The 18,184-nt window shown below is 40.4% G+C and overlaps 2 protein-coding genes across 2 annotated transcripts; one reads left to right on the forward strand and one right to left on the reverse strand.

Moving 5' to 3' along the window:
• Positions 1 to 2,964: 2,964 nt before the first annotated feature.
• On the reverse strand, positions 2,965 to 6,580 carry LOC118361102 (chymotrypsin-like elastase family member 2A). The gene is made up of 8 exons (XM_035740869.2): positions 6,420 to 6,580; positions 6,008 to 6,096; positions 5,567 to 5,664; positions 4,976 to 5,095; positions 4,102 to 4,238; positions 3,738 to 3,883; positions 3,378 to 3,530; positions 2,965 to 3,060 (listed from the first exon to the last, which is right to left on the reverse strand). Exons 1-8 carry the CDS (start codon positions 6,568 to 6,570, stop codon positions 3,043 to 3,045), a joined length of 912 nt encoding a protein of 303 aa, XP_035596762.2. The 5' UTR covers positions 6,571 to 6,580; the 3' UTR covers positions 2,965 to 3,042.
• Positions 6,581 to 11,706: 5,126 nt separating this feature from the next.
• On the forward strand, positions 11,707 to 16,701 carry LOC118361103 (chymotrypsin-like elastase family member 2A). Its single transcript, XM_035740870.2, has 8 exons — positions 11,707 to 11,831; positions 12,169 to 12,257; positions 14,099 to 14,196; positions 14,376 to 14,501; positions 14,858 to 14,994; positions 15,329 to 15,474; positions 16,155 to 16,307; positions 16,621 to 16,701. Exons 1-8 carry the CDS (start codon positions 11,795 to 11,797, stop codon positions 16,636 to 16,638), a joined length of 804 nt encoding a protein of 267 aa, XP_035596763.1. The 5' UTR covers positions 11,707 to 11,794; the 3' UTR covers positions 16,639 to 16,701.
• The last annotated feature ends 1,483 nt before the right edge of the window (positions 16,702 to 18,184 follow it).

The raw sequence follows: 18,184 nt of genomic DNA on the forward strand, positions 1-18,184 counted from the left end.
TCTGAATTAAATCTAGCCTTGGTTTCACCTGCTAGCGCCAGCTGTTGTGTCTGGTGTCCTTTCCCGCCACAACTCGTGTCACCACCAGAGGAAAGGTGACAGAGGAAAGGTGGCAAGGCCTTACCCGTAGGCTTTGGAACAGTAAATACAAAGAGAGTAGAGGTAATGTTCTTATAAACAGAAGGTACATGTATTTTGATTTGCATGGGGTGGTCTGATAAGGCAGCCAAATAAAAAAAATCACCCAATTACAAGATACAGGTACTTTTACATTGTAAGAAAGTAAAGCCTGTCATTAATGGCTATAATACTGGCGTTTCAGTCCACCTCAAGGACAGGATGTAGCATAACCATTTTGTCTAAAGTTCGAGAATTACAACTACTATTGTGGATTTAAGGATACATGATGTATTATCCAGCAAAATGTATTTGCTAAATGCCACACATGAAATTGGGAATTGGTCTCACTATTACTTCTGACATATTCTGACATTTTAGTTCACTTTAAGGCATGCATCTGTATTGGGTAGGAATTGTTCAAAACTACTGTAACATTTGGTAAATTTGTCGGAAGTTTACATACACTTAGGTTGGAGTCATTAAAACTCATTTTTCAACCACTCCACACATTTCTTAACAAACAATAGTTTTGGCAAGTCGGTTAGGACATCTACTTTGTGCATGACACAAGTAATATTTCCAACAATTGTTTACAGACAGATTGTTTCACTTATAATTCACTGTATCACAATTTCAGTGGTTCAGAAGTTTACATACACTATGTTGACTGTGCATTTAAACAGCTTGGAAAATTCCAGAAAATTATGTCATGGCTTTAGAAGCTTCTGATAGGCTAATTGACATAATTTGAGTCAATTGGGCATGTACCTGTTGATGTATTTCATGGCCTACCTTCAAACTCAGTGCCTCTTTGCTTGACATCATGGGAAAATCTAAAGAAATCAGCCAAGACCTCAGAAAAAAAATTGTAGACCTCCACAAGTCTGGTTCATCCTTGGGAGCAATTTCCAAACGCCTGAAGGTACCACGTTCATCTGTACAAATAATAGTATGGAAGTATAAACACCATGGGACCATGCAGCCGTCATACCTCTCAGGAAGGAGACGCGTTCTGTCTTCTAGAGATGAACATACTTTGGTGCGAAAAGTGCATATCAATCCCAGAACAACAGCAAATAACCTTGTGAAGATGCTGGAGGAAACAGGTACAAAAGTATCTATATCCACAGTAAAACAAGTCCTATATCGACATAACCTGAAAGGCCTCTCAGTAAGGAAGAAGCCACTGCTCCAAAACCGCCATAAAAAAGCCAGACTATGGTTTGCAACTGCACATGGGGACAAAGATCGTACCTTTTGGAGAAATGTCCTCTGGTCTGATGAAACAACATAGAACTGTTTGGCCATAATGACAGTATTTATGTTTGGAGGAAAAAGGGGGAGGCTTGCAAGCTGAAGAACACCATCCAAACCGTGAAGTACGGGGGTGGCAGCATCATGTTGTGGGGGTGCTTTGCTGCAGGAGGGACAGGTGCACTTCACAAAATAGATGGCATCATGAGGAGGGAAATTTATGAGGATATATTGAAGCAACATCTGATGAACCCCAAGCATACTTCCAAAGTTTTGGCAAAATGGCTTAAGGACAACAAAGTCAAGGTATTGGGAGTGGCCATCACAAAGCCCTGACCTCAATCCCATAGACAATCTGTAGGCAGAACTGAAAAAGCATGTGTGTGCAAGGAGGCCTACAAACCTGACTTAGTTACACCAGCTCTGTCAGGAGGAATGGGCCAAAATTCATCTAACTTATTGTGGGAGGCGTGTGGAAGGCTACCCGAAATGTTTGACCGAAGTTAAACAATTTAAAGGCAGTGCTACCAAATAGTAATTGAGTGTATGTAAAGTTCTGACCCACAGGGAATGTGATGAAAAACAAAAGCTGAAATAAATCATTCTCTCACTATTATTCTGACATTTCACATCCTTAAAATAAAGTGGTGATCCAGCTGACCTAAAACAGGGAATTTTTACCTAGATTAAATGTCAGGAATTGTGAAAAACGGAGGTAAAATGTATTTGGCTAATGTGTCTGTAAACTTCTGACTACAACTGTATTATTGCTTCCGTTGAATGTAGTTGATCCATATTCCAATAGTTTTGTATTGCATGTAAAACAGAAATGTAAAACAAACGTTAGCACTAGCAACTATGTCTGCAAGAATGACAAACTTCATCATGCCTGTATCTTCCCCCCTTGTATTCACATCAAGGCTGTATTTATACTGTACTGTATGTTCGGTGCATCACCCAGAGTTAACAAGTTGGAAAACTCAACCAGACAATTTGGGAAACCACATTCAACCTTAATTTAACTAGGTAAGTCAGTTAAGACCTAATTGTTATTTACAATGACGGCCTACCGGGGAATAGTCTACGGGTATGGCCTTGCCACCTTTCCTATGGTGGTGACACGAGTTGTGGTGGGAAAGGACACCAGGCACAACAGCTGGCCACATATGTAAGGGGCAAGGGACACAACATATTTTCAGTGACATAACTTTCCTATTGCTACTCAAAGCAGAATCTTTCACAATTTGATAACTTTTCTTCTTATACTAACTTGTTGCTCAGTTATTCATATAGGCAGATATGCCCCCCCCCCCTGTTATGGTCTCTTGTTATAGGCTACAGGGCGATAACAGTCATTCCTTTCAAAGAAAATAGTTTAGCTTCTATTGTATCAAGATGTTTCTTAGCCATTATTGCTCTTCGGCAAAAACCTGCATCAGCTGATCAAAAATGTGTTTATGTTTGAGTGTGTGATTCAGGTTACTTCTTTAAAAGTTGTGGCTCAGTATCAAGTGTGGTAGTACTTATTATTTTGTAATTTCCCAATGTATGACATTTGAGCATTGCTCACTAAATAAGGCAACAGCACAGTTCTTATTTTCAATGTTTTATTTACGAGCAGACCTTCCACACGGTGACAGTGGATTCCCAAAAAGTAGCTCTGTTGCCTTAGTTGCTCATCATGGCCTGTGGAAAATATGAGAATGAAAAACATTAGATGTGCCCTCATCATGATTCGTGTGTACTGTACAACATCTGTAGTTATACTGTAGATACTGTAAAACAAAGATTAAAAGTCTCTTAATTGTTATCATGCAGCTTGACTTGAAATATCAACAAAACTGTCAAACTCTCTTTCTCTCTCAACTTTTTACAGCAACATTTTTACCATGGCACCTTTTACATCTAAATCATTGTGGACAAAAATGTGGTTGTCGACTAAAAGTTTGGTTATGTAATAACAGTTCTAGTCAGTGTTCCAATGTATAGCTGAATGCACTTACAGTGTTGATCCAGTCCATGTAGGAGCTGACTTGGGTGAAGACAGTGGGCTTCTTGCGGAAGTTGCAGCTCAGCCCAGAGCCAAAGCTCACAATACCGTGGACCTCCCAGGCGCCATCAGCATTTTGGCAGTTCAGGGGGCCACCGGAGTCACCCTGTGTCAAAGGACAAAACCAGAAATTAAAGAAGTTCAGTACAGCTCCATCTCCCACTATAGTAGGGGTCTGAAAAATGTGGCCCTCTCTTCATGTTGGATGGCCCAGTGTCACTTTTAAACACTCATTATTGTGATTTCTACAATTATGTGCTAGTGCCTTGCATAATCACATAGTTATGGGGCACTGGTCCGCTATGGAACTTACGTTGCATCCGGACACAATGCCATCTCCTCCAGCACACACCATGGTGTCCTTCACCTGGAAGCCCCACCAGTCTTTCTGGGAGCAGGTGGCGTGGTCAACGACAGGCAAGAGGGCCTGCTGCAGAATGTCAGGGAGGGCACCTCCGGCTGTTAAGGAGAGGGAAACACGACACAACATGTTACCTGGGGTAAAGATATTCTCTTAAAAGTCCGACTCTTTAAGTAGAGAGAATTAGAGCACTCGTCACCCAGATTTAGGAAATTATGTTTTGCAACCCAATGTCTGTCTTCATCAAACACTTCATTTAAAGTTTGCATTTGAATTAGCATGATGAGAGGATGGTGCAAGAGGTGCAGTCACTCACTGACGGTGCGTCCCCAGCCGGTGACATAGCAGGACTCGTTGTGGGGCAGGATGAAGCCAGCCTCGGGAAGACAGGCAGCCATGATGGAGTCAGTGAAGGTGACGGGAGTCTCCAGTTTGATAAGGGCAATGTCATTACTGCAGAAGACACACAGACACCAGTCAACATGATGTACAGTGCATTCGGAAAGTATTCAGACCCCTTGACTTTTTAAACATTTTGTTACATCCTTATTCTAATATTTTTTAAATAATTTTTCTTCATCAATCTACACACAATACCCTATAATGACAAAGCGAAAACAGGTTTTTAGAAATTTGGGCAATACTTATTTATATATGTATTCAGACCCTTTGCTATGAGACTTGAAATTGAGCCGTACCCAAGAAGACTCAAGGCTGTAATCACTGCCAAAGGTGCTTCAACAAAGTACGGAGTAAAGGGTCTGAATACATATGTAAATGTGATATTTCAGTTTCTGCTTTGTCATTATGGGGTTTTGTGTGTCTATTGATGAGGGACATTTTATTTTATCCATTTTAGAATAAGGCTGTAATGTAACAAAATCTGGAGCCAGTCAAGGGGTCTGAATACTTTCCGAATGCACTGTATGTAGACTTCTAATTATCAGTTAGCATAAGTATGCTAACTGAAAAGTTCAATCAGTTATTAAGGTTGTAGTGTATATTTTTGCACTGTATTACAAATCAAAATTGTGAAATGTAATCCCGACCGTCCTACATAAGATAGTTCAAACTTTTGGAATGCTGTCTATTCAGTCACAGACTACCATTTTTGCTGTGTTACTCTTGCTCACCATCCTTGTGTCTAATTAGGCTGTACCACTGTAAAGAAAAGTTGGCATTGGTTCTACCGGATGAAGAGGGGGTTCCATTTCTCGTGGACGACGATTTTGGCAACACCAACAGCCAGAGAACCCTCCTCAGTCTCAGCCAGGTTGTGCTTTCCCAGGGTCACTCTGTAGGTCCTGCTACTGCTCAAGAATAACAGAGGAGAACAGATACAGAACACAGTATGAGGGAGTGACACTGAATATCCAATTCACAAAATTCTAATAATCTGTCAAACTTTGATTCTCTAGCATGCTCTTGTTAACTGTTGAAAAGACTAAAAATATATATATTCAATTGAAGCACTACTGCCCCTGAGCAAGGCAGTTAACCCACTGTTCCCCGGGCCCCGATGACGTGGATGTCGATTAATGCAGCCCCCCCCCCCCGCACCTTACTGAATCAGAGGGGTTGTGTTCAATGTGGAAGACACATTTCAGTTGATTGCATGCAGTTGTACAACTGACTAGGTATCTCCCTTTCCCTTGTTCTTCCTTTTACATTATTATTGTAGATTGAATTTCAGAACTGTGGCCCATTTGATGTTTCCTGCTCATCATGACTGCCCCCAAGTGCCCCCTCTCTTAAACATGATTATTCTACTGTCCTCTCACCTGATGCAGTGAGCAGCGGTGAGGACCCACTCGCTTGAAATCAGAGTTCCACCGCAGGTGTGTCTCCACTCACCATCTCTGTCGTACTGGAGAGAGATCTGAAAGACACAAGAAAGTAGAGAATAATCAGTATTTCTCCATTTTGAAGCCCCCTACACTTGAAGGTTTAACTGTGGTAAAATCTCGACCTCACTGATATGAGAATAAGAATTCAGAATAAATGATTGCAGAAGATATAACATGGTTGTGATACATGCTTGATAACAACTGTTGATGACTGACAAGCAACGATTAGTATTGATGCATTGCATTGTTTAAATCTACCCAATTCCAAATCAACGCCTAGCCTCTTCCCCCTATGTACTTCATGCAGATCTGCGAAGACCGGATAGCTTTGTCACAGTCACTATGCATCTTCTGCATTGACTTAACGTAAAGTACCTGCCAGGGCCAGCTGTTGGGCCTGACGTCCTCCCCTCCCACCACTCGTGTCACCACAGGAGGGAAGGTGGGCATGCCACACCCGTAGACTGTTGGACACAAACACACTCAAAACTCTCATATATAACCTCAGTCTACTGGTGTTAGCTAGCATACATTACTATAGTATCAATACACTGTTGAGTCACATTTTGAGCCTAAATCATTTTGATTATGTTAGAAATGAATCTTTTTTTTAATGAATACACTATCCAAATGTATGTATTTCATTTGCAATGCCACTTTATAAAAATCTTTCAATAGGTTTAGCAATGTAGCATTCTGTCAATATTCTAACTGAAGATGGGAAGAGAAATAGGCTACTGTATAGTGTTCTGTTCTTATTAGTAAAACAAATAAGTAGAATCCTTACCAGCAGCAACCAGACAAGCAAGGACTACAAACTTCATCATGTTTGTATCTTCAAAATGTGTCACACCAGGGATGCCTTTATACTGTAGGCTACTGTATATGACGTTTGACAGGTAAGACAAGAATTCAACAGATTCTGGGAAATGTTTCATCGGTCAGCCCACTCTGAAAACCAAGCTGGGGGTGAAGCTAAGGACAGCTAGCCCAGCCACACTGATAAAATTGCCCGCCCCCCTTTTTTCCACTCCCCTTGAAGTATAATATTAACACAAAAAGATTTGGATTTGAACATATGTGTAGTGGCAAGCTATTCTCACAGCTTCTCGAAGCAGCATGTTTCATGCATTGTAGATTACCAATGCATGATTACCTAGATCAAATAAAGTAAGTACGCTACCGCAAAAAAGTATTTAGTCAGCCACTAATTGTGCAAGTTCTCCCACTTAAAAAGATGAGAGAGGCCTGTAATTTTCATCATAGGTACACTTCAACTATGACAGACAAAATGAGGGGGAAAAAAACATAAAATCACATTGTAGGATTTTTAATGAATTTATTTGCAAATTATGGTGGAAAATAAGTATTAAAACCTTTAAAGAGTTCATACTTGATTGAAAAGCTGATTGAAAAGCTACGTTACGGTCCAAAACTTCTGAAAGCCGTTTCCAATGACCTGTCACACCCTGACCATAGTTTGCTTTGTTTGTTCTATGTTTTGTTTGGTCAGGGTGTGATCTGAGTGGGCATTCTATGTTGGATGTCTTGTTTGTCTGTTTCTGTGTTTGGGCCTGATATGGTTCTCAATCAGAGGCAGGTGTTAGTCATTTTTAGGTAGCCTGTTTTAGGTAGCCACATATGTTTTAGGGAGCCATATTTAGGTAGCCTGTTTTGTGTTGGGTTTTGTGGGTGATTGTTCCTGTCTTTGTTACACCAGATAGGGCTGTTTTCAGTTTTTCACGTTTCTTGATTTTGTATATTGTTCTATTGTCATCTTTATTAAAGATGTATCAAAATAACCACGCTGCGTTTTGGTCCGCCTCTCCTTAACAGAAGAATCCCGTGACATGACCAATAGCCTTTCACTTGACATTTTAGTTTCAGATGCAGATTCTGAGGTACTGCTTCTGACTTTCATATGTTTTATCTCTCTTTGTCCACACTTTTAATGGTTAAGACACAAATATATAGTTCATGATAGTAATTAATAATGTTGGTTAATATTGGTTTCAACAAATCTGTTTCAGTAGACAACTGTTCCTTAGGAGTCAACTTAGGCAACCGGAGTTATTCCATGACACCTGTGGATTTCACAGAACCTGGGTAACACAGTTGACAAGAAGGTTATCTGCAAGGTAGATAAAATAAAAAAAGTTTTTCCTAACTGCTTCCAGGCAGGTTGTTATGCAACATGTCCAAAGGGTTTTTCTAGATCACTCTCCAGCTATCTACTGAGTGAGTCCAGGTTAAAGCTATGATCCCTTATTGATATCACTTTAAAAGCCACAAAGGCCAAATAGTTCTCTGTGGAGTAATATAATGTGTGTTGAACCTATGTTTAGCAAAGCCCTTTTGCTTTAAAACTACATTCAATGGCATGGAAGAATTGGAAGGTTGTTGGATACAGTGTCCTTTGTCCTACAGTAAAGAATAGTAGAAAAGGTTCAAACAAGAATGCCATGTGAAATGGTTCAACACATTCTAATGGAAAATATTTGAAGACTAGATTTTGCCCATCACTACTTAATTCACCAAAACATGTTCACATACAGTATCTAATAATAATAAAATGGCTGGACATTATATGTAAAATATTAGGAACACCTGCTCTTTCCATGACATAGACTGACAAGGGGAATCCAGGTGAAAGCTATGATCCCTTATTGATGTCACTTGTTAAATCCATTTCAATCTGTCTCGATGAAGGGGAGGAGACAGGTTAAAGAAGGATTTTTACGCCTTGAGACAATTGAGACATGGGTTGTGCTTGTATGCCATTCAGAGGGTGAATGGGCGAGACAAAAGATTTAAGTGCCTTTGATCAGGGTATTGCACAGTAGTATATTTTCCACACTCAACAGTTTCCTGTGTGTATCAAGAGCAGTCCATCACCCAAAGGACATTCAGACAACTTAACTGTGGAAAGGTTCTTCTCATTAATCAGAGACATGCTTATGGTATGAGTGTAGGCCTATTCTATGGGTATTCTGGTTCATTTAAAAATGTTTCAAGGCATAAAGGAAAGAGCGGCAGCATTCTTATCTTAGAATTGTATTTATGAGCAAACGTCCATATAGAAACATTGGTCTCCCAATAGGTAGCTGTGTTGCATTAGTTGTTCGCCAAGATCTGTGGGAAATGAACGACTCTTTCCTTCAACGTGATAGATGTGATTTTCATCTCTAAATCATGGTGAACTTGAGGTAGCGTTCGGCCATAGTTCTCGTAACAGACTCCATCACCTCCCTGATTACCTTCCCTATATATGTTACTCCCTTTGGTTCCTTCCCCAGGCGTTTATAATTTCTGTTCCAGTGTTCTGTGCGTTTGTGGTTTGTTGTGTTTATTTATTAAATCCCGGGTCTCAGCCAACGACATGTTCCCGCGCATCAGCAGGGGTGACTGGTCTGCTCCTGATCCCCGGGATCATCCCTTGGGTTGGCATCCTGCAGCTGGAGCCGAATTCTATGTCGCCATGCTCCTGCATCTCAGCCGGATTGACGGCATCCTACAGCTGGAGCCGCGGGTCAGGAAGGGGCTACTGTCACGTGCTCCCTCTCCGGCCTCTAGGTCATCAGGCTGCTCGTTATGGCGCACACCTGTCACCATCATTATGCGCACCTGCGCGTCATCAGACTCACCTGGACTCCATCACCTCCCTGATTACCTTCCCTATATATGTCACTCCCTTTGGTTCCTTCCCCAAGCGTTATCATTTCTGTTCCAGTGTTCTGTGTTCTGTTCTGTTTTGTTTTATGTTGCGCTTATTTATTAAAACACTCACTCCCTGAACTTGCTTCCCGACTCTCAGCGCACATCGTTACACACTGACAGTGTTGATCCAGTCAATGTAGGCACTGACTTGGGTTAAGACTGAGGGCCTTTTGCGGTTGTAGGTGCAGTGACCACCTAAATCGGAAAAAGCTCAGCACAGTGTGGATCTCCCAGTTCCATCAGCAGTCTGATGGTTCAGGGGGGCACCATGGTCACCTTGGGTCATAACAAAACCAGATCAACAAACAAGTTCAACACCACTTTATCACATGGTTCTAGCAAAGCCAAGCTCATGGGTTTGATTCCTGCTGGGGCCACCAATACGGACCGATATGTATGCACTCACTGTTGCTTTGGATAAATGGCATATTATTACATTAAATCTCTAGACCAGTATCACTTTTTGTGGCGTTGCCTTAGTTTTTTTCAGAACAAAGGCATATGATAATGAGTTTATAATGCTAGACACTCTGATAAATAGTTGAATTGGGCCCACTGTAATGAAATGTACATGTTATTAATAATTAAAACAATGTTGGTTAATAGCCAATATACCCTGATGAAGACAGCTTGGCTGTCGAAACGTTGGTAATTACATTTTTGCATCTGAGTTCCTAGAGTGTGCGGCTCTCTGTTATTTTCAAGTTTTCTACTCCGCTAGCCAGCACCTCGCCTAAATAGGTGTGCGTTTATTTTTCTTCTAGTTAATCGCCAATGCAATTTGTGCCATTTTCCATGATCGTATACAGTAAGAGGACCTCAGAGGTACTAACATGTCAGTAATGGAGTTTGAAATACTGAAATGCCCGTAACTTTGAAATTCATTGGAAAATCGCAAACCATTATAGAAAATATTGATTGCATATGTACATGTGTTTTCTATTAATTTAAGAACATTCTCTAAATATCTGTTTCCCCAAATTGCACTTTTAAAGTACAAGTATGTTTCATACATTTTAGTATGCCATTGCATGACTAACTAACCTGACTAAATGAATAAGGTCTATAGTCTATATTAGTTCGTTTTTTTTGCATTGTTCATTATTATAGGGTTATATTAGTACTATGTTTTATTTCATGGTCGATGACTAAACTACACACTACTTTCTTTTGCCTAAAGAAAATAGAATATGGGTGAAGTACGCAAGAATTTCCTTTCTTTTTCATCAGACCTGCCTAAATCTCACTTCAAACACTTTTTGTCTGCGTAATTCTCACTTTGTGTTTAATAGGCTAATTCCCCATTTCTGTTAACGTCTGACCCCAGACTGATCTGTTCTTGCTGTTAACGTCTGACTCCAGACTGATCTGTTCTTGCTGTTAACGTCTGACTCCAGACTGATCTGTTCTTGCTGTTAACGTCTGACTCCAGACTGATCTGTTCTTGCTGTTAACGTCTGACTCCAGACTGATCTGTTCTTGCTGTTAACGTCTGACTCCAGACTGATCTGTTCTTGCTGTTAACGTCTGACTCCAGACTGATCTGTTCTTGCTGTTAACGTCTGACTCCAGACTGATCTGTTCTTGCTGTTAACGTCTGACTCCAGACTGATCTGTTCTTGCTGTTAACGTCTGACTCCAGACTGATCTGTTCTTGCTGTTAACGTCTGACTCCAGACTGATCTGTTCTTGCTGTTAACGTCTGACCCCAGAGTGATCTGTTCTTGCTGTTAACGTCTGACTCCAGACTGATCTGTTCTTGCTGTTAACGTCTGACTCCAGACTGATCTGTTCTTGCTGTTAACGTCTGACTCCAGACTGATCTGTTCTTGCTGTTAACGTCTGACTCCAGAGTGATCTGTTCTTGCTGTTAACGTCTGACCCCAGACTGATCTGTTCTTGCTGTTAACGTCTGACTCCAGACTGATCTGTTCTTGCTGTTAACGTCTGACTCCAGAGTGATCTGTTCTTGCTGTTAACGTCTGACTCCAGACTGATCTGTTCTTGCTGTTAACGTCTGACTCCAGACTGATCTGTTCTTGCTGTTAACGTCTGACTCCAGAGTGATCTGTTCTTGCTGTTAACGTCTGACCCCAGACTGATCTGTAGTCTATGACATTTCAGATTTAGATATATGTTTTCATTAAGTAGTTTGGAATTAGAGAAAGTTTTTTCCTCTAAGTAGCTTTATTTTTCTTAGGGGTATATTTAGTGTATTGCTTAACTTCTTCCAGTATGAAGTAATTGGTAGCTTGGTAAACTATATTTCAGAGTAGCTTTTCCAACACTGTGAATTTCACAGAACCTGGGTAACACAGGTTTTTCCAGGCTTTACTATCTGGTTTTAGACACCTTGTTGTGCAACATGTCCCTGACAGTTTTTTTCTACTACTCTCCAGCTATATAAGGGAGCAGGTTCAGCTGACATTCACTTAAACTGTCATCATGAAGTTTGTGATCTTGGCTTTGTTTGTTGCTGGTGGTAAGCTATCCTGACCAGATTTGAGATTTTGCTGCACATTTGACAATATGTTGGTCTGCCTTATCTTACTTTCAGGGAACACGTAATTCCACTTCGTATGCCATCTTAAATTACCACCTATTTGTTTTCATTTAGAAATTCTCTCAGATTTAAGTTGAAATATATTGGGTATGTCAGGTATCATGTACATGAAATGCAGAAGTTACAAGTTCACATTTTGGTAGAAATGTGCTATTTCAAAATTAACCTTAGACATACAATATGATGTTCTGGGAAGAGTAAGTCAGTGATGCAAAAGTGTAATTGTATAGTGTGTGTGTTTCTCGTTTTTTCCCAGCCTACGGATGTGGGCTGCCCACCTTCCCCCCTATCATCACCAGGGTGGTCGGAGGAGAGGATGTCCGTGAGAACAGCTGGCCCTGGCAGGTAGGTTCCACTTTACATGTTTACATGTATTATCACCCCTTCTCTATTCACAGGCCCTTCTCTATTCACAAGCCCTTATCTATTAACAAGCCCTTCTCTATTCACAAGCCCTTCTCTAATAACAAGCCCTTCTCTATTCACAAGCCCTTCTCTATTAACAAGCCCTTCTCTATTCACAAGCCCTTCTCTATTAACAAGCCCTTCTCTATTCACAAGCCCTTCTCTATTCACAAGCCCTTCTCTATTCACAAGCCCTTCTCTATTCACAAGCCCTTCTCTATTCACAAGCCCTTCTCTATTCACAAGCCCTTCTCTATTAACAAGCCCTTCTCTATTCACAAGCCCTTCTCTATTAACAAGCCCTTCTCTATTCACAAGCCCTTCTCTATTAACAAGCCCTTCTCTATTAACAAGCCCTTCTCTATTAACAAGCCCTTCTCTATTAACAAGCCCTTCTCTATTCACAAGCCCTTCTCTATTAACAAGCCCTTCTCTATTCACAAGCCCTTCTCTATTAACAAGCCCTTCTCTATTCACTCTACAAGCCTTCTCTATTCACAAGCCCTTCTCTATTAACAAGCTATTAACAAGCCCTTCTCTATTCACAAGCCCTTCTCTATTCACAAGCCCTTCTCTATTAACAATTATTCACAAGCCCTTCTCTATTCACAATTAACAAGCCCTTCTCTATTCACAAGCCCTTCTCTATTCAAGCCCTTCTCTATTAACAAGCCCTTCTCTATTCACAAGCCCTTCTCTATTCACAAGCCCTTCTCTATTCACAAGCCCTTCTCTAATAACAAGCCCTCTATTAACAAGCCCTTCTCTATTAATTAACAAGCCCTTCTCTATTAACAAGCCCTTCTCTATTAACAAGCCCTTCTCTATTAACAAGCCCTTCTCTATTCACAAGCCCTTCTCTAATAACAAGCCCTTCTCTATTAACAAGCCCTTCTCTATTAACAAGACCTTCTCTATTAACAAGCCCTTCTCTATTAACAAGCCCTTCTCTATTAACAAGCCCTTCTCTATTAACAAGCCCTTCTCTATTAACAAGCCCTTCTCTATTAACAAGCCCTTCTCTATTCACAAGCCCTTCTCTATTCACAAGCCCTTCTCTAGCCCTTCTCTATTAACAAGCCCTTCTCTAACAAGCCCTTCTCTATTAGCCCTTCTCTAACAAGCCCTTCTCTATTAACAAGCCCTTCTCTATTAACAAGCCCTTCTCTAATAACAAGCCCTTCTCTATTAACAAGCCCTTCTCTATTAACAAGCCCTTCTCTATTCACAAGCCCTTCTCTATTCACAAGCCCTTCTCTATTCACAAGCCCTTCTCTATTCACAAGCCCTTCTCTATTAACAAGCCCTTCTCTATTAACAAGCCCTTCTCTATTAACAAGCCCTTCTCTATTAACAAGCCCTTCTCTATTAACAAGCCCTTCTCTATTAACAAGCCCTTCTCTATTAACAAGCCCTTCTCAATTCACAAGCCCTTCTCTATTCACAAGCCCTTCTCTAATAACATGCCCTCTATTAACAAGCCCTTCTCTATTAATTAACAAGCCCTTCTCTATTCACAAGCCCTTCTCTAATAACAAGCCCTTCTCTATTCACAAGCCCTTCTCTATTAATTAACAAGCCCTTCTCTATTCACAAGCCCTTCTCTAATAACAAGCCCTCTATTAACAAGCCCTTCTCTAATAACACGCCCTCTATTCACAAGCCCTGGGTGTCCTAAAGTTGTAGTAAAGTAGTATTTTTCTTCAAATTGGCTTTACCAAATCTTATTTGAATTGTGTTGAATTTAAATACATTGATGTTTGTTTCTTTGTTCTCTCCAGGTGTCTCTTCAGTACCAATCTGGTAGCAGCTTCCACCACACCTGTGGCGCCACTCTGATCTCCAGCCAGTGGATCATGACCGCTGCTCACTGCATCAAGTATAACAAATGGGTCCAAGATCGTCATCCCATGAACTTTTTATTTTATTACATTTCCTCCATGATCTAAAAGGCACCAGCCGCCACTGCTTCACTTACTGTATTATCTATGGACTTTTAACATTTTGTAAGTGTTATGACCTGACCCTTTGTGTGTGGGTTCTCTTGTGGGCTTACAGCAGCCGCAACACCTACAGGGTATACCTGGGCAAGCACAACCTGAAGAGCAACAACGAGGAGGGTTCCATGGCTCTTACTCCCGCCAAGATCATCGTCCATGAGAACTGGGATTCCTACAGAATCCGGTGGGGTTTTCACTTTTTTCAACCCCAAATGATATCTATCCTTGTGGGCCCCATGTCTGTTTACATTCAAATACTTATATGTTTGAACTATTTTCCGTTAGATAATTTATGGATGAATGATCAATTCTCATAGCTATGCGTTGGCCAAAGTTTTTTGTACAGACGGGATGCATGATGTGATCTTACTGGAAATTGGAGATAGTGAAGTAGTGCTGCCTTTTCATCCGTGAATGAGATTAGTAATATTTCCTAAACTTTGTGACATCTGCTGATGTAAAAAAGGGCTTTTTTAATGCATTTGATTGATTCATGACTGTACTAATCTGTAATACAGTCGCTCATCATGTCTTCTGCAGTAACGACATTGCCCTGATCAAGCTTCAGAGCCCTGTCACCTTCTCTGACTCTGTCATGGCGGCCTGTCTGCCCGACTCCGGCATCGTCCTGCCCCACAATGCTCCCTGCTACGTCACTGGCTGGGGACGCCTCTGGAGTAGGTCATGTTGACCATGAATCAGTTTCCCTTGCACTTTTCTCTCATATTAATGTGTATTATTTCATCTTTTCATCCTCATTTGCTGGTGATATGAATGTCCAAAAACTCAGACGTACTACCAATAACTTTATATAAATAAATGTAATGATGACAAACCAATTGCTAATTATTATGGTAGTTATTGTGAGTATAGTTCAAATATAGATATTTTGAATATATAGTGTTTGTAAATGAGCGTCGAGCATTCCACATATCCTTCAAGATACTATTGACATTTCATGAGAATCAATAGAGGCACTAATTGGACTGTTGAATTTGTTAATCTCTTCAGCCGGAGGCCCCATCGCTGACATACTGCAGCAGGCCCTCCTGCCCGTGGTCAGCCATGCCAACTGCACCAAGCCCGACTGGTGGGGCAGCCTTGTTACCAGCAGCATGGTCTGTGCTGGTGGTGATGGAGACCTTGCTAGCTGCAACGTGAGTCATGCTACTACAGCTTGTTGATGTTTTGTCATTTCACGATCATGGAGTGATGAACAGACCTAGATCTAAGAAATGCCACTTGAGGAAAAAGAATGATACTTTATTTTGTGAAAGGAATTGTTTCGGAATAGCTGATGTACAGTACCAGTCAAAAGTTTGGACACACCTACTCATTCAAGGCTTTTTCTTTATTTTGACTGTTTTCATCATTGTAGAATAATAGTGAAGACATCAAAACTATGAAATAACACAAAAGTGTTCAACAAATTCAAAGCAGCCACCCTTTGCCTTTGATTACAGCTTTGTGCAATCTTGCCATTCTTTAAACCGGCTTCATGATGTAGACACCTTGAATTAATTTCAATTAACAGGTGTATCTTCTTAAAAGTTAATTTGTGGAATTTCTTTCGTTCTTAATGCGTTTGAACAAATCAGTTGTGTTGTGACAAGGTAGAAGTATACAGAAGATAGCCCTATTCGATAAAAAAACAAGTCCATATTATGGCAAGAACAGCTCAAATAAGCAAAGAGAAAGGACAGTCTATCATTACTAAGAAATTAAGAAATTCCACAAATTAAAGTTTAACAAGATTATTGTCAACTTTATATTTGACACAGTCATACACGGTGGTCCTGAGCTTACCACTGCTATGTGTTCCTCTGTTTCCCTGCAGGGAGACTCCGGTGGCCCCCTGAACTGCCAGAACTCTGATGGCTCCTGGGACGTTCACGGTGTGGTGAGCTTCGGCTCCAGCATGGGCTGCAACTACCACAAGAAGCCCTCCGTCTTCACCCGCGTCAGTGCCTACATTTCCTGGATCAACAACGTGAGTGCACACCCAACACTTCAACACTATATCCCTTCCCACCATACTTTCACACGTATTTCCTTCCCGCCACACAAGGGCTAAAATATCAATACTACATACTGCTTAGATAGAAGTAATGTATTGTGCGTTTTAAGTGGTATCCAAACCAAGCTAGATATCCATTTATAATGAAGTAATGAATATTGGAACAGCCTATCCATGGAAAAAAACATTTGTAATGTTTAATGATCACCTTGGAGTATCTGCAAGTGTACTCCCTATTGGCATATGAAGTCATTTTTTGTCTCTTTTTTATTTTTCTATTTTTCAGGTGATGACCAGGAACTAAATGATGGATCTGGTTGTATCGTGGTGGGCAGCTGTCATTAAATAAATACATGTATTGCAAATATCTGATTCTTTGGTTTCCTTTTTTCAAAACCCAATGGTTTTCCAAATTAATCTAAGTTTATGTGAAACGTTAGTAGAATAGTTTCTGGTACCATAAAGAGATGTCCATACATGTATGGACTTTCAGATTTTTTTAAACACAAATATTTTCAAAAACATTGAAAAGTCTGCATAATGTTTTCCATCAAATTGTACCCATTGTCATCAAAATTATGATCAGTTGGAAAAAACACTTTAGCATCTGTATCCGGGTAAATTACTATATTACTGTATCTTAGTTACTGTATCAAGATCTTGCAGGGAATTTACTCACTTGTATTAGTGGCTCCATATACAGTGCCTTCAGAAAATATTCATATACCTTGACTTATTACACATTTTGTTGTGTTTCAGCCTGAATTCAAAATTTATGCAATTAAAATGTTATCTCACCCATCTACACGCAATATCCCATAATGACAAAGTGAAAACATGTTTTCAGAGATTTCTGCAAGTTTATTGAAAATGAAATACAGAAATATCTCATTTACATAAGTATTCACATCCCTAAGTCAATACTTTGTAGAAGCACATTTGGCAGCGATTACAGCTGTGAGTCTTTCTGGGTCAATCTCTAAGAGCGATTACAGCTGTGAGTCTTTCTGGATCAATCTCTAAGAGCGATTACAGCTGTGAGTCTTTCTGGGTCAATCTCTAAGAGCGATTACAGCTGTGAGTCTTTCTGGGTAAATCTCTAAGAGCGATTACAGCTGTGAGTCTTTCTGGGTAAATCTCTAAGAGCGATTACAGCTGTGAGTCTTTCTGGGTAAATCTCTAAGAGCGATTACAGCTGTGAGTCTTTCTGGGTAAATCTCTAAGAGCGATTACAGCTGTGAGTCTTTCTGGGTAAATCTCTAAGAGCGATTACAGCTGTGAGTCTTTCTGGGTACGTCTCTAAGAGCTTTTCACACCTGGATTGTGCAACATTTGCACATTATTTGTGTCAATATTCTTCAAGCTCTGTCACATTGGTTGTTGATCATTGCTAGACATTTTCAGGTCTTGCCATAGATTTGCGGGTAGTATTGAGTCAAAACTGTAACTCGGCCAGTCAGGAGCATTCACCGTCTTCTTGGTACGCAACTCCAATGTAGATTTGGCCTTGTGTTTTAGGTTATTGCCCTCCTGAAGTGTGAATTAATCTCCCAGTGTCTGGTGGAAAGCAGACTGAACCAGGTTTTCCTCCAGGATTGTGCCTGTGCTTAGCTACATTCCGTTTATTTTTTATCCTAAAAAACTCTCCAGTCCTTAACAATTACAAGCATAACATGATGCAGCTACCACACTCAGCGGTGTGAAAAGTAACCAATTGTCATACTTGAGTACAAGTAAAAATATGATAATAGAAAATGACTCAAGTAAAAGTGAAAAGTCACCCAGTAAAATACTACTTGAGTAAAAGTCTACAATTATTTGGTTTTAAACATACTTAAGTATCAAAAGTA

This window comes from Oncorhynchus keta, chromosome 28 (genome assembly GCF_023373465.1).
Source record: "Oncorhynchus keta strain PuntledgeMale-10-30-2019 chromosome 28, Oket_V2, whole genome shotgun sequence".
Classification (NCBI taxonomy): domain Eukaryota; kingdom Metazoa; phylum Chordata; class Actinopteri; order Salmoniformes; family Salmonidae; genus Oncorhynchus; species Oncorhynchus keta.